This window comes from Sciurus vulgaris (assembly GCF_902686455.1).
Source record: "Sciurus vulgaris genome assembly, chromosome: 14".
Taxonomy (NCBI): Eukaryota; Metazoa; Chordata; class Mammalia; order Rodentia; family Sciuridae; genus Sciurus; species Sciurus vulgaris.
The window spans coordinates 80,407,440-80,432,865 of record NC_136475.1 but is presented as its reverse complement, the minus strand read 5'-3'; the positions used below and the strand labels follow the sequence as shown (position 1 = coordinate 80,432,865).

Genomic DNA, 25,426 nt, shown 5'->3' with positions numbered 1-25,426 from the left:
CCAAAAAAAAAAAAAAGACTCCTCTCTTCATTCAATGTTGAGACAGACAAAAAATAAAAACAAGAACAAAAACAAAACCAAAAAAAGCCCTCCCAGAAGAATCAAAGAAATGTTTCTTTGCCCAAAGGAATCAAAGTCACTGCTTTCAATGCTTCAACAGAAAGGAGGTTGGAGAGGTTTTGAGAGTTGAACTTACTGTAGGATTCCCAAACTGTGGAACAGAAGACAATTCAAAAGATTCATAAATTGCCTTTACCTGATGGGGATGGCAGGGATCCAGTCTAAAACTGAGTACCTGATTTAGGCAAATGGAGACTTAATTTGAAATTATTATTGCAATGGGAGGGTTGGAGGAGGGGAGACACACTAAGGGAAGAGGATTACTGCAATAAGAAGAATGCCGAATTGAAAAACCCTGAAGGGCCTGGGGAGATAGCTCGCCTCGCAAGCATCAAGGCTCTGGGTTTTGACTCCCAGCACCGCAAAAAAAAAAAAAAAAAAAAAAAAAAACCTGAAGGGGGTTTGGTGCGTAGCTCAGAGACAGAACACTTGCCTAGCATGGGTAAAGTCCTGGGTTCTAAACCCAGCAAGAAATTTAGATTTATATCAATAGCAGAGATTATTCCAGAAGAGAGAGAAAGACTGTTGCAAAGGGGAAAACTACTATCCAACCGTGAATAACCTGCAACCAGTTAGGCAGAAAAGGGCTTTTCCTTTTGGGGAGCAGCAAACTAGGATAAGAAGACCTGGGTGTGGGAAGGTGGGATGAATGGGTGTTCCAGGCCCTAATCAGCATACTTTAGGGAATGTTTTCTTTATCCTGAGGTTAACCCATTTTCTGGAGTAGTGGGTCAAAGATTAGGTGCCAGAAGGCGACCTGCTTCACCAAAAAGTTTGGACAGCTGGTATTTTGACGGGATAGTGAGTACAAGTAGTCTGGCTCACCATTTATCAGGTAAAGAATAGGAATTTGTAGCGTCTGCGTCTGCCTTCGTTACTAGTAAACAAGCGGGTATGCGGGAGTCGAATCTAAATCCTATGGAGAAGGGTGGTCCTTGCAGTAAGGCCTTTCAGAAATACAAAGGAGTGAGGGGATTCCTTTCAGGTCACTCTGCAGATGACAAGGCTCATGTAAAGTTCAACATGATCAGAATGCAGCGAAATCTCTCCAAGGACTCAATCAGAGGTTGAAGAGGCAAAGAGGTGGTTCTCAGGTGAGCCCACACCTAACTCCCAGAACTTTCCGCGCCCAAAGAGCGGGTAACCAGCAGCTGTGCCCACTGCGGGCTGGAGGAGGTCGCCATTCGTGCGCGCACCACCGGCCCCGCCCCCGGCGCGCTGCCGACTCGCCCCCACGGCGCGCTCCGCGGGGCTGCGCAGAGTCGGCCCTGGCGCGCGCGCGGCGCCCCGCGGAGACCGAGGAGGGCGGGCCGGGTCCTTGCCGCGGGACCGAAAAGCCTGAAAGGGTGTTGGGGCGGCGACGCACGGGCTCCGAGGGGCTCCAGCCAAGCGGCAGCCGCGGTGCCCGCGGGCCGTGGGCGAATAGAGGACGGGGCCTCGAGGCCGCGCCCAGAGGTGAGTTTCCTGGTGCCGCGCCGCGTTCGGCCGGGCGCGGGGCCGGCGTCCGCTCGCCGCGGGGTTGGGCGGGCTTCCCCGGGGGCCGTGGGGTCTCTGCCTCCGGCCGCCGAGCGTCTGGATCCGGTGAGTCCGGGTCTGAGGACAGCACCTCTGCGGCCGGTGGGAGGACGCTGACGCGCGGAGGCCGGGCGAGGCTCCTGCCCAGCCCAGGTGAGCGCGGACTCCGGCTCCGGGCTCTGCTAGCCGCTTGGCTCGTGAACCCAGTGCAGGCACCCCACTCGGCTCTTTCCAAGGGCGCCCAGAAACTTCTAGCTACATGCCATCAAGGCGTTTTCCCAAAGGCGAACGCTGCCAAAGCGCAATCCAGAAATACAGAATGTCTGTTCTAGGTGGGCATCTCCTGATTGGCACCTTCACCTGCCTCCCACAACTCACCTGATATTTTGAAGGTCTGACGTTCTCCGTTTTCTAATTTCCTTCATCTTTGTGTCTTTTTCCTTTTCACTCGCGATACTAAAAAAGTTTATTACTTGTCAGAAATGCTGAACTTTAAGGGTGGCGTCCAGAGTTGGTTCGTTGGTACATGATTTATTTACTTTTAATTTTTATTTTTTCATTAGCTTTTTAACAGTGATTAGACTTTTAAAATTTTTTTTCATACATGTGTAGGGGGTAATAATGTCTCAATCTACTGATACATAATTTGAGATAATTAAAAATAAAGATAGGAAACTGTTGGTCTATATTGGGTTTTGATGCAGTAAAGAATAACGTGGAACCATAAAGTCTGCCCGATTGTAATTTGGTGGTAGTGCGAAAAGCTCTTTTAATGTTGGGTTGGTGTTGGGTTGATGTTGGGTCTTCTAAATATGCTGAAAGTTTTATTTCTTTAAAAAAGCAATAAATTCAGTGAATATTGAGCATCTGCATAATATTTAAGTTAGTGGTAGTCATTAGAATCAAAAAATGAGTAAGAATTGTGTGCAGGAAGTCCAGTATAGTAAGCTTTAATTACTAAACGCTTAATATTAATGACTTAATACCTTAATACCTTGAATGTTTGGTTTGTATTATATACCAAGTGCTAAGAATATGATGGTGACAATTGTAGACAGTAGTCATCGGACACCACAGATATTATCAGGCAAATAAATACCAGTAAGCCAAAATAGAAACTAAAAGCTAAAAAGGGAAAATCTAACATGTTAGTGAGAGAACTTAACAGGACAGGTAGAATTTTCCTAGGACTGTAATCTTTGAGCTGAGATTTTACTGGTAAGTAAGAATTAGGTGAAAACTGACTCCAAAATAACAGACAGATCCAAGCAAAGAAAAGAGCTTACCCAAACACTAGGAAGTTGGCCTTTCAGGAACTTAAAGGTCATATCTTAACAGTTGGAGTGTGGGAAGCCAAAGGGGACTGTGGGAAGCAAGACCAGACAAATAATGTGAGCTTTTTAAGTAATGTTCATGATTTGGGACCAGCTTTTTCTTTTCATTCCCCTTTTTTTTTTTTTTTTTAGCTTTAATACAGAAATTCCCAACCAATCAATCAAATGTAATGGGATAGCTATTTGAATTCCCTGTAATATTACCCAAAGGATTTGAACTTTATTTTAAAAACAATGGAAAGTCATTAAAGAGTTTTAAGCAGAGAAGTAAGGCACTCAGGTTTGTATTCTCTAAAGGTCAACCTGACTGCTGTGTAGAAACTGAATTGAACCAGGACAAGAATTGAAATGAGGGTATTTGAGACTAGAGTGGTAGCAGTGAAGATTTGACAACTTTAAGGCTACCTAACATTTTCCCTCACTATGTTAGTAATTCATTTATTGGAGGAATCATGGAAGAGTTTTAAAGAAAATTTTATTTGAGGTGGGCTTTGCAATATAGGTTCACATTTTAGTTATAGGGACCTGAAATGAGAATATCCGAGCAACAAATGATGGCTAATTCAATGACCTTGTTAATCTCTATCTAAATTATACCTTTCCTGTATAATTCCCTATCATCAGCCCAGTGGTACTGTGGATGGAACCCTGAGGAGCTCTAACACTGAGCTACATCCCCAGCCCTTTTTTATTTTTCATTTTGAGACTGGGTGTTGCTAAGAATTGGCAATCCTGCCTCTGCCTCCTGAGTAGCTGAAATTATAGGCATGCGTTGTTGCACCCAACTGAAAAAATGTATTTTTTCATAACTGTAGTTACAGCTAAGATAAGCTGAAACTTAAAAGATTTTGTTTTCTATCACTTAGTATTTAGTAAACTAGAATTCATAATACAGTGTAATAAACTGTCCTAAAGTGTTTGATTCTGATGCTATCATGGTCAAGTTGCTTTTGGAGGCTTAGACACATAATCATATTCCAGAAAAGATCAGAGTAAAAGGAACCCCACATGGAAATGTGGTCTGTTGGTTTCTTTTCCCTCACGTTTAATACCAGCCATGGCCTTATTCTTAAAGAGAGACTCAGCTTCTATGTATAGATAGCATTTTCAATTGAATAATATCTTCATAGAAATACCTAATCCAAAAAAAACCCACAAAATTTAGTCCAAAGTATATGTTTGTAAAAACCACTAAAATTGGGAGTGGAGGTGCAGCTCAGTGGTGGTGGAACACTTACCTAGCATGCATGAGGCCCTAGGTTCAATCCCCGGCACCACTAAAAATAAGAAAGAAAAGAAAAAAATATAAAATTGGTAATATGACCCTTTTTTTTTTTTTTTTTTTGAGGCAGGGTATTGCTAAATTGTTGAGGCTGACCTCAACCTTGTGATCCTCCTGCCTCAGCTTTCCAAATTGGTGGAATGACAGGCCTGCACTGCCAGGCGGGGCAATAATATGACATTTTAAAAATTCAGATTTTGTGTATGTTACAAAACCTTAGTGTAGTCTAAGTCTATTTGACTAGATTTTCCTTTTAATGGATATATTTCATTAAACTCAAGTCTATTCTGTCTTCTGACTGATTGTATCACTGCTATTGGGAATAAGTAGGATAACATTTGAGAAAGTATTTGGTAAACTGTGATATACAATACAAATCTAAGTTGGAGGAAAAATGAAAGAACTTCTGCTTATCTGTCCATTCTGAAGCCCAACTTCATGATATAAGTTGGATGTTTATCAGATAGCTTCTTTTTTTTTTTTTTTTTTTTTGCTGTATTGTACTGCATTACTTAGGTTCTTTCACATCTTTTAACTCTGATACATTAATAGAAGCTCATTCAATTGATATTAATTTTGTGTATCTCATTTGCATTTTACTGATTTTGTGATAGGAAATGCTTAAAATAATGGTGACTTTGTTTCTATGTTAATATTAACTTTAACTTCATAATTCAATGCTGTTTGCAATTAGTATATGGGCTGCCAAAGTGAGCACCTGTTTGCAATTAGTAATTTAGTAGCTTTTTTCCCTGTTAGACTGTAAATTCTGGTAATAAGGACTGTCATATTGACACTTCTATCATTAATTCTGAATCAATACCTTATACACAATAGTGGGAAATGCACTAAGTATATACATATTTTTAAGTGTTTGTTTTTTGTTTTTGATACTGGGGATTGAATCCAGGGGCACTCTACCACTGAGCTAAACATCCCCAGACCCTAAAATTATGACTTTTAAGATTAAGTCTGAGGAGCCAGGCGCAGTGGCACACCTTGTAATCCCAGCGGCTCTGGAGGCTGTTAGGAGGATCTTGAGTTCAAAGCCAGCCTCAGCAACAGCAAGGCGCTAAGCAACTCTGAGACCCTGTCTCTGAATAAAATACAAAAAGGCCCGAATGTGATTCAGTGATTGAGTACCCCTGGTTCAATCCCCACTACCCCCCATAAAAAAAGATTGTCTGAGGATGTTTTTTATTGATCCCTTTCACAGATTATGGTAGAGGAGTGAGAAAAGAGCAAAACATTCTCAGTATTTCCTTCAGTCCTCAAAACAACCTTGTTCCACACAGTGGCACACATCTGTAATCCCAGTGACTCAGGAGACTGAGGCAGAAAGATCTCAAATTTGAATCCAGCATGGGCAATTTATACATACCTTGTCTCAAAATAAAAATACAAAGGGCTGAGGATATGACTCAGTGGTAAAGGGCCTCTGGGTTCAATCCCCAGTACACACACACATGCACACACGTAAGCACTCACATAAACATGAGGCTAGGTGCTGTGTTGCACACCTATAATTCCAGCAACATGGAAAATTGAGGCAGGAGGAATGGAGGTTCATGGTTAGCTTCAGCAATTTAGCAAGATTCTGTCTCAAAATAAAAACGGCAGGGGATGTACCTCCATGACAAAGCACCCCTGATTACAAAAACAATCCCCAGTACCAAAAATGAAAAACCTTGTGGGGAAGACAATTACATCCATGCTACAAGTTAGGCTACTGAGACTTGGAGAAGTTAAATAACATGTATAGTCACCTAGCTCAAAAGTGGTAAGGCTGATATTTCAGGATAAGTCAATTTGAATTCTAGGTCTGTTATACTTTCATTCTTTTCTACTGTCATAGTACAAATCTTTTTTGAGCTATCTCCCCAGCCCCCTAGTGGAATCTTTTTAAGGATGGCTACTCTGCTTGGTATTTGCTGTGCCTGTGGAAGAAACAGAAAATGTGTGAATCATAGTATCTATCAAAGATCTTGGATCCAGACAAAGAGTAAAAGAAACAGTAATAAACAGTATCAGGCTATTATTTAAATGACAAAAATCTAAATGCTGAGAAGAATATTAATTAAGGTTGAATATTTCACCTTTCAGTGAAAATGGATCTTGAGCTAAGACTCGAAGGGTAGTTGGAGGAATCATAAAACATTATCCAAAGGAAACCTTTTGCAAGGTAGATTAACATTGCAGTTACAAAGCCATCCCATGAAAATGTCTTGTGTGTCAAAGGTTGACTGACTCAGTAACCTTGACAATATCCTCCTATATTGTACCTCTCCTGTATGATTTTCTGATCTAAATTAGTATTGTCACCATCACTTTGATTCTTGAGAGTATATAACTCTCCCATTAACTTTTTTCTAGGAGAGGATACCTTGAATGTCTTGAAGGATGGTTATAACATGCACAGAAAAGTGGAATGAAAACAAAAAAGTGAACGTTATGTTTATGAGACAATAATTATCAGATATAAACAAAAGGCTTTTAAAATTTTTATGGCTTGTAAATTGTATTCTATTTCTGGGATACAGTGTGATGTTTTGATACATGTATACATTGTGGAATAATCAAATAAAGCTAATTAACATATCCATCACCTCCAACTGATTATCATTCCTTTTTACTAAGAACATTTAAAATTTGGTTATTTTAACTATTTTAAAATATACAATGTATTATTACTAACTGGATTATTTTGAATTAAAGCTGGAGAAGACAGGAGTGGTGATTCACACCTGTAATCCCAGTGACTTGGGAGGCCAAGGCAAGAGGATTGCCCCTAAGCTGCAAGACCCTGTCTCAAAATAAAAAAGGGTTAAGGTGGTGACTCAGTGGTTAAGTCCCCCTTGGTTCAATCCCTAGTACCTAAATAAATAAATAAAATAACAATGAAGAAATATCAAGGGAAAAGCAGACAATCCCACAAGAACATAATGTCCACAAGTGCTGGAACATTTTTCTATTTAGTTTACTTTGTATCCCAAATACCTATACCTAGAATCATACTTGCTATATAGTTGGTACTAAACATATATACATTTTTAATATTTTTAGTTACTTTATTTAGGTATGCTTGATATATACCTAAGATGTATTGAAGATCCTTTTTTGTGTTTTTTACAGTGATGGGTATTGAACCCAGGGCTCAGCACATGCTAAACAAACACAACCCCTGAGCTGCATCTTCAGCCTTACTGTTTAATATTTTTAAATGAAATAATCAACTGTATCTATAATTCTTTATTTAATACACAAAAAGACGTAAATAAGTCAGAATGTAAACATTTCTTAAATCTGAACTGTTGATGTCCGCATTTTTCTTTCCCTGTTCTTTGTATTTGAAATACAGACATTAGGGCTGGGGATGTGGCTCAGTTGGTAGAGTGCCTGCCTCACAAGCACAAGGCCCTGCGTTCAATCCCCAGCACCGCAAAAAAAAAAAAAAAAAAAAAAAAAAAAAAAAAAAACCTAGATTCGTCTAAAATTAAAATGTCCAGCAGTTCACATTCTGTGTGGTTGGACTCAGTGGAGTGGGCAGGGTAACTGATGGGAGCTGACTTGCTGGTCCCTGCCCTGCATGAACTCACCCTATATCTAAAGAATAAAATTAATGTGAAATACAGACATTATTATTTGTATTTTTGTGGTGCTGGGGATTGTACCCCCAGGTCTTGCTCATGCTAAGCAAGCACTCTATCCTGGAGCTATGCACCTAATCCTAGATGTTTTTAAATGAAAGCAATTAAATGGTTTTGGAAATGTGAGGTTTGAAGAAAGAAGTCCTGGGAAAAAACAGTAATGGTCATGAAAATCTGATTAAGTCTGAATATATTTTTAATCTCTTCAGTTGAAAAAATTTTAATCAAAATAATTTTTACATAATTTAAAAAGCAGATGGTGTTTGAAGTCTTAAAACTGAAAAATATTCTCACTCCCTTTAGGAACAACTTTGAAGTCATAGCTGTTTCTTTTATTCACAACCATACTTCTAAACAGTGTGTATATTCTGAGTTATTAATTTTCTCATTGCTTTTTATAATGCTATTGGAAAAGATAAGCATTTTAGCTCTCTTGTTCTTAACTACTTTTACCTTCTTACAGTCCTTTAATGGTTTTAGTTTAGTTTTTCCATACCAGTAAGTAAAAATGTATATTATCATTCATTCTTGACCTGGAGAAAGTATGATTTTATTTACTGAATAAATGTAATAAGCACTTGCAAACTCAAAAATATTTACTGTGTTCTATCAATTGTTCTATCTAACAATTATCTTTAATGACTGCATTTTAAAAGCGCAGTTAGGGACTGGGACTCGGTGGTAGAGTGCTTGCCTAGCATGTGTGAGGCACTGCGTTCGATCCTCAGCATCATATAAAATAAATAAATAAAGTTAAAAAATAAAAATAAAATAAAAGCACAGTTAATCTAATGATCCTTTTAAGATGTTATATTTTGGTATTATAAAAAATATATTCTCACTTATCTGATTCAGTACATTGTAAATCTAATGCCTAATTCAATGCCTTACATTTAATAAATATTAACCAAGATTCTTTGAATGATATAATATTCTCTTGTTTTCAAGTCGCAGTAACACACTTGAAGAGCAGTACAGAAAGAACTAAGAAATCTGCAGAAACAAAAATTACCCACTTGAGATAATAGGGTCATCAAATTTGCCATAATTGTTGGGTGCTCATCTTGGTTGGTGTGGCTTTATTGACTCCTGGTTTAGCCTCTAGCTAAAAGGTAGAGTTCAAAGTTATTGCCATTGTTGGAAATGATACTGATGGTGTTCCCCACCTTATATTCTCCAAAACTCACTCCCTGACCCATTGCAATTCTTCCTTTTTCCTTCCTTTCACTTTTTCCTTGATTTTTATTTTTTAAAAATTTTTTTAGCTATAAATGGACACAATGCCTTCATTTTATTTATTTATTTTTATGTGGTGCTGAGGATTGAACCTAATGCTTCACACATGCTAGGCAATGCTGTACCACTGACCTCCAACCCCAACCGCTTCTTGATTTTAGAATTACAATTTTCTCATGAAAAGAGTAAGAAATCTGGTTTGTACTAACTCATAATAAAAATAAAAGGAGTTTTTTGAGGGAATACTGGGAAGTGAACTCACAGGTACTTTACCACTGAGCTACACCCCTAGCCCTTTTTATTTTTTATTGTGAGAAAGGGTCTCACTAAGCAGCTGAGGATCTTGCTGTTGCTGGCCTCAAACTTGTGATCCTCCTCCTTCAGCCTGCAGAGTTGCTGGGATTACAGGCTTGCAACACCATGCCTAGTTTAAAAGTTTTAATGATAGTGTATTTGTAAGAGCAAACTTTGCTAGCCTATTTTAATTCCTTGAAAAATCTTTTGTAATATTTTGGAGGTGCTGGGGATCACACCCAGGGCCTCATGCACGCTAGCAAGTGCTCTTCCATTGAGCTACACCTCCCTTCCTCCATCTTGAATGCCTTTTATTGCCATCATTTCTACCCAGCTCTAAATTTTGTCAAGGTTCTATTCCTCTTTTATGTCCTAGTTAATAACAAACTTTACTCTGTAACAACTAGGGTGTAAGGAACAGTTTGTACTAGCAAAACAGAGGCTAAATGTGAATAAGTGCTTGGCCAAATGGACTCTTGTTACAGGCCCTGCTCCATTAAGCCACAGGAAGCTAGAACCAGAAGTCAAGACTTAGCCAGACAGATTATATCTGGAGAAAATCCACAACTTGATCCTCAGTGACTCAGATTAAAATTGCCTCCAGATACTTTGGAGATTTGAATGAAAATAATGGCTATTTCTGTGCCCACTTTCTGGTTCTTATTGATTTGAGTGGAATCTGACAGATTTTTCAATGGCTATTAATGAGCAAATCTGTCTTCTTCTTAAATATGCTTAAAACTGGCTTTTTTTTTTTTTTTTTTTTTTTCCTGGTACTGGGGATTTAATCCCAGGGCTCTTTACCACTCTCTGTATCTCCAGCCCTTTTTTAATTTTTATTTTGAAATAGGGTTTTGCTAAATTGCCAAGGCCAGCTTTGAATTTGTGATCCTCCTGCCTTACCCTCCCCAGTTGCTGGAATGACAGTTGTGTACCACCATGTTCATCTAGGTGCACTCCAGAACGTTTTAAAGTTAGTTTAGTTTGGGTTGGGTTGGGTTTGGTTTGGTTTGGTTTTTGTACCAGGGATTGAACCCAAGACCTCATGCACACTAGGCAAGTGCTGTACCACTGAGCTACTTCCCCAGCCCTTTTAATTTTATTTAATTATTTTTTGAGACAGAGTCTTGATAAATTGCCCAGTCTATATTCAGGTTTGCTATCCTTATACCTCAGCCTCCCACATAATTGGGATTTTAAGTGGTTTGACACCATGCCAAACTTTAGATTTTTTTTAAGCTTAATTAAAAAGTTATGGATATTTTTTTCTTTTTTTCTTTCTGTAATCAGTCTGGTGTTTTCCGTAAGCTCATGACCCACAAATGATGGAGGCAGGAGACGGGAAGCAAACCTCGGATTTATTCTGCAGCGAAATCAATTGATCGGGCATGGAAGGGCTCGTTTTCTGGGTATGGAGATGGCCCCGGGGTTACAGAAGGTATCTGGGTTTTATAGTTTACAGTGAGGGCAAATTAATCATTGGAGACTGTGGATGTGCAGTTCAGACTGCCAGGGACCTAGTTGTGCAGGTTACAGTTTCACTCAGGAAGGCAGATATAAAAAGTTTGAAACTCATCGCCACTGGGAAAAGCTCACAACTCAGTGTTCACTGCTTGTCTTCCTTCCTCTGGGATCCATTGTTACCTCGAGCTTCACTATTTGCTTTTCTCCTTCCAGGACTCATCTGCAGTGGGAAAGGGTAAAAGTCCAGGGCCCAGCATTTCAGTATTTGCCTCCTTCCTTCAACATCCCTAGGAGTTGGAAGGGATGAAAGTTTGCTTTTTCCCTTGGGCCCATTGTTATTGGGAAAGGATGTACTGGGAGAGGTTTGGCTAATTTCCCCTCCCTCCTCCTGAGCCACTGTCCCTGTGTTTCTTGGGGATCTGTCTTGTAGGAATATTATTTTCCATAACTCTTCGTTTTCCTCAGTTCAGTAACTCCAGACACTCCAGATTAGCTAGAACAGACTGATTTTTCCTCTCTTGAGTCTTGATAACCGACGACTTTCATTGTGCAAAAGGCAGTTCATATTATTGTCTGTGTTGTCTTCACATAGCACTTCCGTGTACTATTAAAATTTCTCACTGTTCCACATTACCTTCAAGCCATGAGTAAGCCATATGTCTCATGAAGCTTTTTTAGTTTTACTCTTTACAAATTTATCTTTAAGTCTGTGTGGGTGAGTGTGTGCATGTATATATGCTGCGAGGGATTGAATCCAGGGGCACTTTGCCACTAAGCTACACCCACACCCCTTTCTACATTTTTTACATTTTGAGACAGAATCTAGACAAGTTGCCCAGGCTAGCCTCGAACTTGAACGTGTAATCCTTCTGTCTCAGCATTAAATGTATGTGTGTATTTACTTTTATTTTCATTTTTTATTTTATTGTAGTACTGGGGAACCTATTTGCCCTACCACTGGCCTCCTGCCTTGGCCTTCCAAATCACAGGGATTACAGGCATATGCCACCACTGCCAAATAAGTGTGTGTATGTGTATGTGTTGCCACATCCCTGGCCCTTTTTGTTTTTTACTTTGAGACAGGGTCTTAGAAAGCTGCTGAGACTGACCTTGAACTTGTGATCCTCCTGTCTCAGCCTCTTGTGCCACTAGGATTATAGGCACGTGCCATCATAGCTAGCCAAACATATACATTTTAAGGTGGTTTTTACTCTGCAGTAACTTCAAAATATCCCGTCTCAACAAATATTCATATGTTCCTGATTCTTTCATAACTTTTTTTTTTTTTTTAATCAGGTGAATTAAATAAAAATCTATATCTGGGCACCATGGCACACACCTGTAATTCCAGCAGCTCAGGAGACTGAGGCAGAAGTATCACAAGTTCAAAACCAGCCTCAGCAATTTAGAGAGTCTCTCAACAGCTTAGCAAGACCCTTTCAAAATAAAACATAAAGAGGGCTGGGGATGTGGCTTGGTGGTTTAGCAACCCTGTGTTTAATCCCTGGTACTAGGGGGGAAAAACTACATATGGTCCACATGTTGTATGTAATACATTGATAAATTTCTTAAATATTTTTAAAAGTCTATGGTCACCTATTTTTTCTCTCTGGTTATATATATATATGTGTGTGTGTGTGTGTGTGTGTGTGTGTATTAAAGAAAGTGTATCATTTATCCTAAAGAATTTCCCACATTCTAAATATTTGATTAACCCCCCCCCATATCATCTCGTTATGTTCCTCCATACCTTGTATTTCCTTTAATATGGTAGTTAGAATTAGAGGCTTGAATGGATTCAGATTCACATTTTTGGCAAGGATTCTCCATAAATGGTGGTGAAAATTTATACACCGAGGCATATATTTATTTTTGGTTAGCTCTTTTTTGTGCTGTTACCAGTTACTGATATTGTCTAGATCCATTATTGCATTAGGAGATGCAAATTGGAGATGTTCTTTTTTTTTTTTTTTTTTCATGTGGGGCGGGTACCAGGGATTGAACTCAGGGGCACTGACCAGTGGGCCACATCCCCAGCCCTATTTTGTATTTTGTTTAGAGACAGGGTCTCACTGAGTTGCTTAGTGCCTTGCCGTTGCTGAGGCTTGCTTTGAACTCTAGATCCTCCTGTCTTAGCCTCCTGAGCCACTGGGATTGCAGGCATGTAATCCCAGCTATGTTGTATTTCTATACACCTTCAATTAAGTGGAGTTATTTATAAAGAAAGCTTCTTTCATTAACTCTTTGGTTACTGAGAATGTTCATATAGGAAGGACAGGATGCTTATTTGATTCTTTTCCCTTATTTACCAGTTATTAAAATAAAGAGTTGGGAATCCGGGTGCTATGGCAGTGTGCCTGTGTCCCAGCTACTCGATAGTCTGAGGCAGGATGATCACTTGAGTCCAGGATTTCGAGATTAGGTAGCCTGTCTCAAAAAAGAAGCTGGGTGTGGTGGCAAAATCTGCAATTTCAGCTATTCAGCCTGAGGCAGGAAGATGGCAAGATCCCAACTAGCCTCCACAATTTAATGAGACCCTGTCTCAAAATAAAAGTGGGCGGGGGGGCTGGGGATGTAGGTCAGTGGTAAAGCACCCTTAAGTTCAGTCCCCACTGCCTCAAACATGGAGGAGAGTATTCTACCACCTGGCTTTTAATTTTAATTTCATTTTATCCTCAGCCCATTTAATTTTATTTTTGGAATAGGATCTTGCTGAGTTGCCCACACTGGCCTGGAACTTCTCCTGACTCAGCCTCTGGAGTAGCTAGGATTGCAGATGTACACCACTGTGCCTCACTCAGACTCGAGAATTCTTGAAAGACTACTAACGGGTTCTTTTTTAAAATGCGTATCATTATGAACTCATAATGGATGTGATTCAATTCATGTAGTTTTTTTATAATTCTTTTCGATCATCTTTGGCCAGTAGTATTAACCTCTTCAGATTGACCTCTGAATCCCTTTGATACTAATTCAAGATAGCAAGATATATCAGGTGCCTAGTGTACATTTTCTATCCCAGATCTGAAGCCAGCCATTTCTCGAGTAAAACTTGATTCCTTTAAGTGGGAAATGGTATTAGGAGACTACCCATCTGTCACCAGAGTTTATTCATTGTTAACTGAATTGCTTCTTGTTTTGGATCCTTTTTCAGGTGGACAGAACTAATATGTAATTTTTAAAGAAAAAATACAGCAAGAGTTTGTTGATATTTCCAATTTAAAATTTAGGATAACAGGAATTTTCCTTGGTTTCTTTGACTCTTATGCATCTTTTACTCCAAAAAAAAAAAAAAAAAAAATCTTGTTTCTTTGTTGTTTTTATTTTGTTTTGTTTTCCAGCAATAGTCATAATTATTTCTTCCTTATCCCAGAGTTTCTCCGCTTACCCCTATTGGCATTTTGGGCAGAATAATATTTTCTGGTGGGAGCAGTAGCATTCTTCTCCCTTAGTTGTATCAACCAAAAATATCTCCAGCTACTGCCACATATCTTCTGAGTTTCCTGGTGGAGACCATCTCCTTTATAAAAATCATAATATGTTACTACTAATTTGAATGCTGGAAGCTATATATTCCCCTTGGGGTTCTTCACACTAGGATGTAAAAGGTCCTCTTTTCAGCTGGGTGTGGTGGCACATGCCTATAATCCCAGCCACTCAGGAGGCTGAGGCAGGAGGATCACAAGTTCTAGGCCAGCCTTAGCAATTTAGTGAGACTTTGACTCAAAATAAAAAACTAGGCCAGCATTACAGAACATTCTCAGCAAAATATTCCATGAGGAAGAGATGAAAAACAAAGAAACAAATCAGCAAAGGGAGGAATTATCCTAAAGGAATTGTCAAATAAAGGAGGAACCAAGTCGTGTCAAATAAATAAATAAAATGTTAAAAATGAACCAAACGACTGGGAAATCAAATCATATCTCAGTAATAACCCTGAATGTTAATGGCCTGAATTCATCAATCAAAAGACGTAGACTGGCAGATTGGATTAAAAAGAAAAATCCAACAATATGTTGCCTGCAAGAGACTCACCTCATAGAAAAAGATACTCATAGACTAAAGGTGAAAGGATGGGGAAAAACATACCATGCACATGGACTCAGCAAAAAAGCTGGAGTATCCATCCTCATTTCAGATAGTGTGGACTTTAAGCCAAAGTTAGTCAGAAGGGATAAAGAAGGACATTTCATACTGCTTAAGGGAAGCATAAATCAGCAAGATATAACAATCATAAACATCTATGCCCCAAACAGTGGCTCATCCATGTATGTCAAACAAATCCTTCTCAATTTCAGAAACCAAATAGACCATAACACAATAATACTAGGTGATTTTAACACACCTCTCTCACCACTGGACAGGTCCTCCAAACAAAAATTGAACAAAGAAACCATAGATCTCAATAACACAATCAATAATTTAGACTTAATGGACATTTATAGAATATACCATCCAACCAAGAACGAATACACTTTCTTCTCAGCAGCACATGGATCCTTCTCTAAAATAGACCATATATTATGCCACAAAGCTAATGTTAGCAAATACAAGAGGATAGAGACACTACCTTGTATTCTATCAGATCATAATGGATTGAAGTTAGAAATAAAAGAGTAAAAAATAGAAGCTATTCCAACATCTGGAGATTAAACAATATGCTATTATATGATGAATGGATAACAGAAGATATTAGGAAGGAAATTAAAAAATTCTTAGAGGTAAATGAGAACAAAGAAACATCATATCAAAATCTCCGGGACACTATGAAAGCAGTACTTAGAGGGAAATTTATTTCATGGAGCGCATTTAATAAAAGAAGTAAAACTCAACAAATAAACAACCTAACACTACAGCTCAAAACCCTAGAAAAAGAACAGACCAGCACCAAAAGTAGTAGAAGACAGGAAATAGTTAGACTCAGAGCTGAAATCAACGAAATTGAAACAAAAGAAACAATACAAAAAATTGACAAAATAAATAGTTGGTTCTTTGAAAAAATAAACAAAATTGATAAACCTTTAGCCACACTAACAAAGACGAGAGAAAACCCAAATCACTAAAATTCGGAATGAACAAGGAAATATCACAACAGACACGATTGAAATACAAAACATAATTAGAAGCTATTTTGAAAATCTATACTCCAACAAAATAGAAAATTTCGAAGACATCAACAGGTTTCTAGAGACATATGAATTGCCTAAACTGAACAAGGAGGACATACACAATTTAAATAGACCAATTTCAAGTAATGAAATAGAAGAGGTCATCAAAAGCCTACCAACAAAGAAAAGTCCAGGACCAGATGGGTTCTCAGCCGAGTTCTACAAAACCTTTAAAGAAGAGCTCATTCCAATACTTCTCAAAGTATTCCATAAAATAGAAGAGGAGGGAACCCTCCCAAACTCATTCTATGAAGCTAATATCACCCTGATACCTAAACCAGACAGAGACACATCGAGGAAAGAAAATTTCAGACCAATATCCTTAATGAACATCGACGCAAAAATTCTCAACAAAATTTTAGCAAATCGCATACAAAAACATATTAAAAAGATAGTGCACCATGATCAAGTGGGTTTCATCCCAGGGATGCAAGGTTGGTTCAACATCAGGAAATCAATAAATGTAATTCATCATTTCAATAGACTTAAAGTCAAGAATCACATGATTATTTCAATCGATGCAGAAAAAGCATTTGATAAAATACAGCATCCCTTCATGCTCAAAACACTAGAAAAAATAGGGATAGTGGGATCATTCCTTAACATTGTAAAGGCCATCTATGCTAAGCCCATGGCTAATATCATTCTAAATGGTGAAAAACTGAAAGCATTCCCCCTAAAAACTGGAACAAGGCAGGGATGCCCTCTTTCACCACTTCTATTCAATATCGTCCTTGAAACTCTAGCCAGAGCATTTAGACAAACCAAAGAAATTAAAGGGATACGAATAGGAAAAGAAGAACTCAAACTATCCCTATTTGCTGATGATATGATTATATACTTAGAGGAACCAGGAAATTCTACCAGAAAACTTTTAGAACTCATAAGTGAATTCAGTAAAGTAGCGGGATATAAGATCAATGCACATAAATCTAATGCATTTTTATACATAAGTGATGAATCTTTGGAAAGAATAATCAGGAAAACTACCCCATTCACAATAGCCTCGAAAAAAATAAAATACTTGGGAATCAATCTCACAAAAGAGGTGAAAGACCTCTACAATGAGAACTACAGTACACTAAAACAAGAAATTAAAGAAAACCGTAGAAGATGGAAAGATCTCCCATGTTCTTGGATAGGCAGAATTAATATTGTCAAAATGGCCATACTACCTAAAGTGCTATACAAATTCAATGCAATTCCAATTAAAATCTCAATGACGTACCTTACAGAAATAGAGCAAGCAATTATGAAATTCATCTGGAAGAATAAGAAACCCAGAATAGCTAAAGCAATCCTTAGCAGGAAGAGTGAAACAGGGGGTATCGCAATACCATATCTTCAACTCTACTACAAAGCAATAGTAACAAAAACGGCATGGTATTGGTACCAAAATAGAAAGGTAGATCAATGGTACAGAATAGAGGACACGGACACAAACCCAAATAAATACAATTTTCTCATACTAGACAAAGGGGCCAAAAATATGCAATGGAGAAAAGGTAGCCTCTTCAACAAATGGTGCTGGGAGAATTGGAAATCCATATGCAATAGAATGAGACTAAACCCATATCTCTCACCATGCACGAAACTAAACTCAAAATGGATTAAGGACCTCGGAATCAGACCAGAGACCCTGCAGATTATAGAAGAAAAAGTAGGTCCAAATCTTCACCTTGTTGGTCTGGGATCAGACTTCCTTAACAGGACTCCCATAGCACAAGAAATAAAAGCTAGAATCAACCACTGGGATAGATTCAAACTAAAAAGCTTTCTCTCAGCAAAGGAAACTATCATCAATGCGAAGAAAGAGCCTACAGAGTGGGAGAAAATCTTTGCCAATCATACTTCAGAGCACTAATCTCGAGAATCTATAAAGAACTCAGCTCTATACCAAGAATGCAAATAATCCAATCAACAAATGGGCTAAGGAAATGAATAGACACTTCACAGAAGATCTACAAGCGATCAACAAACATATGGAAAAATGTTCAACATCTCTAGTAATAGAAGAAATGCAAATCAAAACCACCCTAAGATTCCATCTCACCCCAATTAGAATGGCGATTATTCAAGAATACAGGCAACAACAGGTGTTGGCGAGGATGTGGGGAGAAAAGTACACTCATACATTGCTAGTGGGGTTGCAAATTAGTGCAGCCACTCTGGAAAGCAGTGTGGAGATTCCTTAGCAAACTTGGAATGGAACCACCATTTGACCCAGCTATCCCACTCCTTGGCCTATATATACCTAAAGGACTTAAAATCAGCCTACTACAGAGATACAGCCACATCAATGTTCATAGCTGCTCAATTCACAATAGCCAGATTGTGGAACCAACCTAGATGTCCTTCAACTGACGAATGGATAAAGAAACTGTGGTATGTGTGTGTGTGTATATATATATATATATATATATACACACACAATGGAATATTACTCAGCCATAAAGAATGATAAAATTATGGCATTTGCAGGCAAATGGATGAAATTGGAGAATATCATGCTAAGTGAGATAAGCCAATCTCAAAAAACCAAAGGTCGAATGATATCGCTAATAAGTGGATGAGGACACATAATGGGGGGAGGGATGGGTTAGTGTTAGGGTTAGGGAGGGGGGCAAGAATGGAGGAAGGAAGGACTGTATAGAGGGAAAAGAGGGGTGGGAGGGGTGGGGGGAAGGGAAAAATAACAGAATGAATCAAACAACATTACCCTATGTAAATTTATGATTACACAAATGGTATGCCTTTATGCCATGTACAAACAGAGAAACAACATGTATCCCATTTGTTTACAATAAAAAAATAAATAAATAAAATAAAATAAAAAACTAGTTAGACTCTGACTCAAAATTTAAAAAGAGCTAGGATGTAGCTCAGTGGTAGAACACCTCTGAATTCAAACCTTAGTACCATTAAAAAAAAAAAAGTGTGTATATAGATAGATGTATACATGTATGTATGTATATAATTTATGGGTATATATATGATAATTTTTTTTCAAATGACACATACTAAAGACTTTGTTCAGGGGTTGGGAGATGGCTATCTTGATAAGGTATATGGCCCACTGCAAAGATAATATTTATTATTGCTTTATTCTATACATGAAAGTGACAACTGAATGTGGTCACTTGTTCCTGAGACCCTTCTAATGCTACTTCAGGCCTGCATGATAACTTATGTATTGAACTGTATTGATGCATGCATAATAATGATTTGTTTAAATACTAAATTGGGAACTTTTCGTTTTTTCTTTTTTACCTTTACAGTAACACAAAGAGAATGAAAGAAGTTGATAATCTTGAAAGTATAAAAGAGAAGTGGTAAGTTCATTCAAACTATGAATTTCTTTATTAATGCCTTTGTTGTTGTTATTCTCTATTATATGTCACTGGCAAAGATAGTAAAGTAAGTTTTAAATATGTATATTTTCTTCAATAAATATCTAATAGTAATTATATATATGTATGTATGTATATACATACACACACATATTTTTTTTTCCATCCCCACCCAGTTCTGGGTATAGAACCCAGAGCCTGCACATGCTAGGCAAACACTCTATCACTGAGCAATACTGCAGACACAGGCAAAAACAATAATAGTAATTTTTAAATGGTAGTATATAAATAGTATGTTTTGAAGTAATTTTTTAAACCATAGATTCATTGAGCAGATTATAATGAAATTACTAAATCTTTTATTAATTGAAACAAGTGTTGAATTTCTCTCTGTTCATACATTACCTCTGAGAAGTGAGAAGTTTAAGTAACTACCTCGTTGACCTCTTATACTACCTTGGAGTTATAGTAGAAATATGATGGTTTTAACTTATATTTCCTCTTTGACCTATGGGCAACTTAGGTAGATTCATTCATCGAGTTTCAATATCACATCTATTAAACGGGGATGTAAATTTTATCTGCCTATCTAATTTGTGTGTGTGTGGTGCTAGGGATTGAACCCAAGCCCTTGTGCATGTGAGGCAAGCACTCTACCAACTGAGATATATCCCCAGCCCTCCTAAATGGTTTTTGCGAAATGACATAATGGATATAACACACTAAACAAAGTATTGGCACTCAGTAAATGGTAGCTGCAAAGTTTATGGCTCTTATCAATACAGGATGTTTTATTCTCACTTATCTAAGGGTAAATATTTTTGTATTATTCTCATTGTTTTAAAAACTTGACAAGGTAAATTTCATTTATTTTCAATATATTTTAAGAAGACAGAACTGGCCAGGCATGGTGGCACATACCTGTAATACCAGCAAATCAGGAGACTGAGGCAGGAGGATCAAAAATTCAAGACTAGCCTCAACAACTTAGTGAGACCCTGTCTAAAAATTTGAAAAGGACCTGGGCTATGACTCAGTGATTGAGCACCCCTGGGTTCAATCACTGATACCCAAAAAAAAAAAAAAAATTTTTTTAGTGATGCCCCATGCCAAACAAATATTGTGTGTGTCCCCCTCATTTGGGCATTTATTGGTTTATATAAATTTGATACTAATTATATAATTGTGAAATTGTGTCAGAGACCAAGAACACTTCCAGGTTTGATATTTTTCAAAGGATTCACAGGATTTAGCATATAGTCTACATAGTCTTATGTATGAAGATAATTTATTGCAGTGAAGGGTTCCAAGCAGGAAAAGTACATGGGTCAGAGCCTACGGCACTCCATAAAAACTTCCAGGTTTTCTGATAGTGGAGCCACACAGGATGCACTTAATTCCCCTAGTAATAAATTATAATAACACATATGAAGGGTCATAACAAATTGACCTGTTTAAATGTTTCAGATTGATTTGTTTAAACTGCACATGGTCCCAGGTACCTGGCAATCCCTGGAGAATTGCAAGTTCCAGATCACCTTGTGCGATTTAGTGAGACCCTGTCTCAAAATAAAAAGGGCTGGGAATCTAGCTCGAAGTGGAGCACCTTTGGGTTCAGTTGCCAGAATCACAGTGAATGAATGAATGAATGCCTGTGCCACAATAAATAGATGAATGAGTGAATATTTTGTTAAAAACAGCACTCCAGTAAGAATTGAAAAGACTGATTTCTTAAGTGAATCAACTGTTCAGACACTATAGTGAAATTCTGTATTCATCATATGTGCTACGAAAGCATACATAGAAGCAAATCCTTCATTTATTTGGACAACAACTAACTGATAATCTTATTTATAGAGAACAGAGTAGAATTAAAAAGTGAGTGAAAGAGTTTGTTTTGCAACCAAAATAGATATTTTGTAGTCCCTCACCTGATACAAAGGAAACACCGACAGAATGAAAAGGCAAACTACAAAATGGGAAAAATTTGCAAACCATGTATCTGATAAAGGGTTAATTTCTGAAGTATATAAGGTACTCTTCCAACTCAATAGCAAAAAAAAAAAAAAAATGAAAACCTAATAATCTGACTTTAAAAGAGCTAAGGACTTTAATACATATTTTTCCAAAGAAGACATACAAATGACCAATGGATATATGGAAAGATGTCCAATGTCTTTGTTGTTGTTGTTTTGTTTTTGTGCTGGGGATTGAATCCAGGGGTGCTTTACCACTGAGCTAAGTTCCCAGCCTTTATTATTTTTTATTTGAAGACGGAGTCTTGCTAAGTTGCTTAGGGCCTCGCTAAGTTGATAAGGCTGGTCTTGAATTTGAGATCCTCCTGCCTCAGCCTCCCAAGTCACTGGGATTACAGATATGCACCATAGACACCTGGCAAAGATGTCCAGTGTCTCTAATAATCAGGGAAATGCAAAACTACAGTTACCACTTCACATATGTCAGGATGACTGTTGTCAAAAAACGAAAGAACAAATGTCAGTGAGGATGTGGAGAAAGAAGAACTATTGGTGGAAATGGGAAATGCAGCTGCTATGGAAAAGAGTATAGAGGTTCCTCAAAAATTTCAAAATAGGGACTGGAGATACAGCTCAGTGTATCAGTGGTTCAACCTTGCCTAGCATGTACCAGATCCTGAGTTTTATCTCCAACACTGAAAAAAAAAATTAGAAATAGAACTGTCACCGAATAAATTAGTAAATAGATTGCTGAACAGATCCTGTAAACCTGCTCTGGGTATTTATCCAAAGGACTTAATCTTAAAGAGATAGCACTCCCATATTCTTTGTATCACTATTCACAAAAGCCAAGAGGTAGAAATAAATGTCAGTCACAGAAGACAAATACTGCATCATTCCACTTGCACAGGGTAACTTCAGTAGTCAAATTCATAGAATCGGAGTGGAATGGTGGTTGCCAGGAAAGGGAGAAAAGGAAAATGGGGAGTTGCTAATCAGTGGGAATAACATTTCAGTTAACCAAGATGAGTGTGTTCTAGAGAACCTGCTGAACAAATTATATCCATAGTTGATGGTACTGTATTGTACATTTAAGTATTTGTTAAGAGATTAGATTTCATGTTCACTGTTTTTCCACACATATACAAATTTGCTTTTTTATTATAGGAACTCCTGAGATTTTAAAACTACTTACTTATCCCTACAACTTTGTAACCTGGCTTCCACATAATGAACAGGAATATTTATACCATAAAATGAGGGGCCAGGGTTTTAGCTCAATGGTAGAGCATTTGCCTACACATGTGAGGCACTGGGTTTCATCCTTGGCACCACATAAAAATAAATAAGGGCGTACATCTAAAATAAAATAAAATGATAGTATAAGAAAAAGATGACAGTAGAAAATGAAGATGAAATAATAAAATTGCTGATGTATAAGAAAGCCCTGGACTTTGTGTATTAACATTGTATACTGCAGCCTTGTTGTTAGTCCCAGTAGATTTTTGTTATATTTTATTCTTTTGAATTTTCTACATACACAATATCATCTGTGAACAAAAAAAGTTATTTTTTCCTTCTGAATCTTTATACTTTTTATTTCCTTACCTTACTGGATTAACCAGGGCCTCCAGTTCATTAAAGTGCTCCCCCACGGAGCCACATCCCCAGCCCCTTTGATTTTTTATTTTGAGACAGGATCTCCCTGAGTTGCTTAGGGCCTTGCTAAATTGCTAAGACTGGCTTTGAACTTGCTATCCTCCTGCCTCAGCCTCCTGAACCACTGGGATTACAGGTATTCACCACACACCTAGTTCTTATTCTTTTTTTTTTTTTTTTTGCGGTACTGGGGATCGAACTCAGGGCCTTGTGCTTGGGAGCCAAACACTGTACCAGCTGAGCTATCTCCCCAGCCCTGGCTCTTATTCTTGATGTTAGGGGGAGAGCAACTAGTTTTTCACCATTATAGGTGATGTTAGCTGTAGGGTTTTTGTTTTTGTTTTTTGTTTTAATGTTTTGTAGTTGTAGATGGACACAATATCTTTATTTTATGTGGTGCTGAGGATGGAACCCAGTGCCTCACACTTGCCAGGCAAGTGCTCTACCACTGAGCCACAACCCCAGCCCTAGCTGTAGTTTTTTTATAGACGATCTCTATCAAGTAGAGGAAGTCCCCTCTATTCCTAGGCTGTGGAGGTTTTATCGTGAATGGACATTGGATGTTGTCAAATGCTTTTTTCCTTCATATGTTGGTTATAATCATATTATTTTTCTTCTTTAGCCTGTTGAAGTGATAGGTTACATCAGTTGATTTTCAAATATTAAAGCAGCCTTGCGTACCCTACAATAAATCCTACTTGATGGTGGTATATAATCCTTTTAACACATTGTTGGACTTGATCAGTACTGTTCTGTTGAGGATTTTAACATCTATGATCATGAAAGACATTTTCTGATCTTTTCTCTTCTCATAATGTCTTTGTTTGGTTTTAGTCTGAGGTGATGCTGTTGTCATAGTTTTCCCTTGTTCTATTTTCTGGAAGAGATTGTAGAGAACTGGTTTCATTTTATCCTTAATTGTGTAGTGAAATTCATCAGTGAAAGCATCCAGGCCTAGTGCTTCTGTTTTGGAAAATTATTAATTATTGATCTTATTTCATTAATAGATACAAGTTTATTCAGATTTTTTGTTCTTCCTTAAGTGAGTTTCAGTAGATTGTACCTTTTAAGAAATTAGTTCATTTTATCTAAGTTCAAATATGTTGTGTGCATAGAGCTGTTCATAATGCCTTTTCTACTTTTTTCTGTCCCCCTGTAGTTTCTTACATGTGAAACCCATTGTCACCTGTTCAATGAAGCCAGAATTCTAATTTTTTGAACTGTAGCTCATAAATATCTCTTATTGTATTCATTTTGTTTATTAGTCATTATGTACCAATACCAAGTGCTTTTTTTTTTTTTTGGTGGTGCTGGGGATTGAACCCAGGGCCTTGTGCATGCTAGGCAAGTACTCTACCAACTAAGCTATATCCCCAGCCCACCAACTGCTTTCTGAAAAAAAGGAGCAGATACCAGAAAGCACAAAGCAGTTATAATGATACAATATTTGTGAGCTTTCTGGGTGACAATATGTGTGTAGGAGTTAATGATAGACATCTGCAGCCTTTTATATGTATTTTCATTTAATTTTCACAACCACCTTGTGAGATAGGTGGTAGTGTCTACGTCTTAGAGACATCTTATATTAACTTAGAAGGGGACTGAACCACAGACTTGGAGGTAGCATCTATCTCATTTCAACATTCCTTGAGTAGAAGAACTTCTGTATGCTTTTAGAGGACTGGTAATCAGTAGTGCTTTCTTTCCTTTTTTTTTTTTTTTGCTTAGGGTTTCTGAAACAGGATCCAATAATCAACCTCTTAGTGATAATCAACAAACAAATTGTGAATACTTTGTTGACAGCCTTTTTGAGGAGGCTCAGAAGATTGGTGCCAAATGCTTGTCCCCCACTGAACAGAAGAAAGAGGTAAATGTCTGTTACTTTTTAATCTTCCAGTATTTCTCAAAATAGGAACCTTTTAGAGGATCTCTATTTTCATAATAGTGAAGATATTATTTACCATTTATACTGTGTTGATCTTTCATAAATGTTGGAAAAGTAATAATGGGTAAAATTATGCAAAGCTGAGCAGGATTTAAGGCAGTGACAACAAACTGAACTAGAAATTACTGTATTGTGAAGAAAAATAAATGCTGGTTTCAGTTAATATCGTTGATGAAACAGTAAAACTTCTCTTTTTTAATTTTTTTTGAGAGTCTCTCTAAGTTGCCCAGGCTGGCCTAGAATTGTGACCCTCCTGCCTCAACCTCCCAAGTACCTGGTATTACAGACTTGTGCCACCATACCCAAAAAAATCAAAAACTTATTAAACCCCAAACGCTGAATATATATCATATTAATATTCTGCTTGACAAAATGTGAAATAAACATAAAGTACTTCTATGTGTGAGTGTGTATGTGTGTGTGTGTGTGTATACAC

General features: G+C 37.7%; 1 protein-coding gene across 8 annotated transcripts in view; it reads left to right on the top strand.

Moving 5' to 3' along the window:
• Nucleotides 1-1,361: 1,361 nt before the first annotated feature.
• Nucleotides 1,362-25,426, top strand: part of UBXN2A (UBX domain protein 2A) — a 40,195-nt gene continuing 16,130 nt past the window's right edge. For 2 of the 8 annotated variants that reach the window (XM_079110550.1, XM_079110545.1), the window contains exons 1-3: nt 1,364-1,575; nt 19,339-19,392; nt 24,774-24,912. In XM_079110550.1, the coding sequence (XP_078966676.1) occupies nt 19,352-19,392; nt 24,774-24,912 (180 nt within the window). In that variant the 5' untranslated portion in view covers nt 1,364-1,575; nt 19,339-19,351. The other 6 variants (XM_079110548.1, XM_079110549.1, XM_079110546.1 and 3 more) reach the window with 6 other exon arrangements.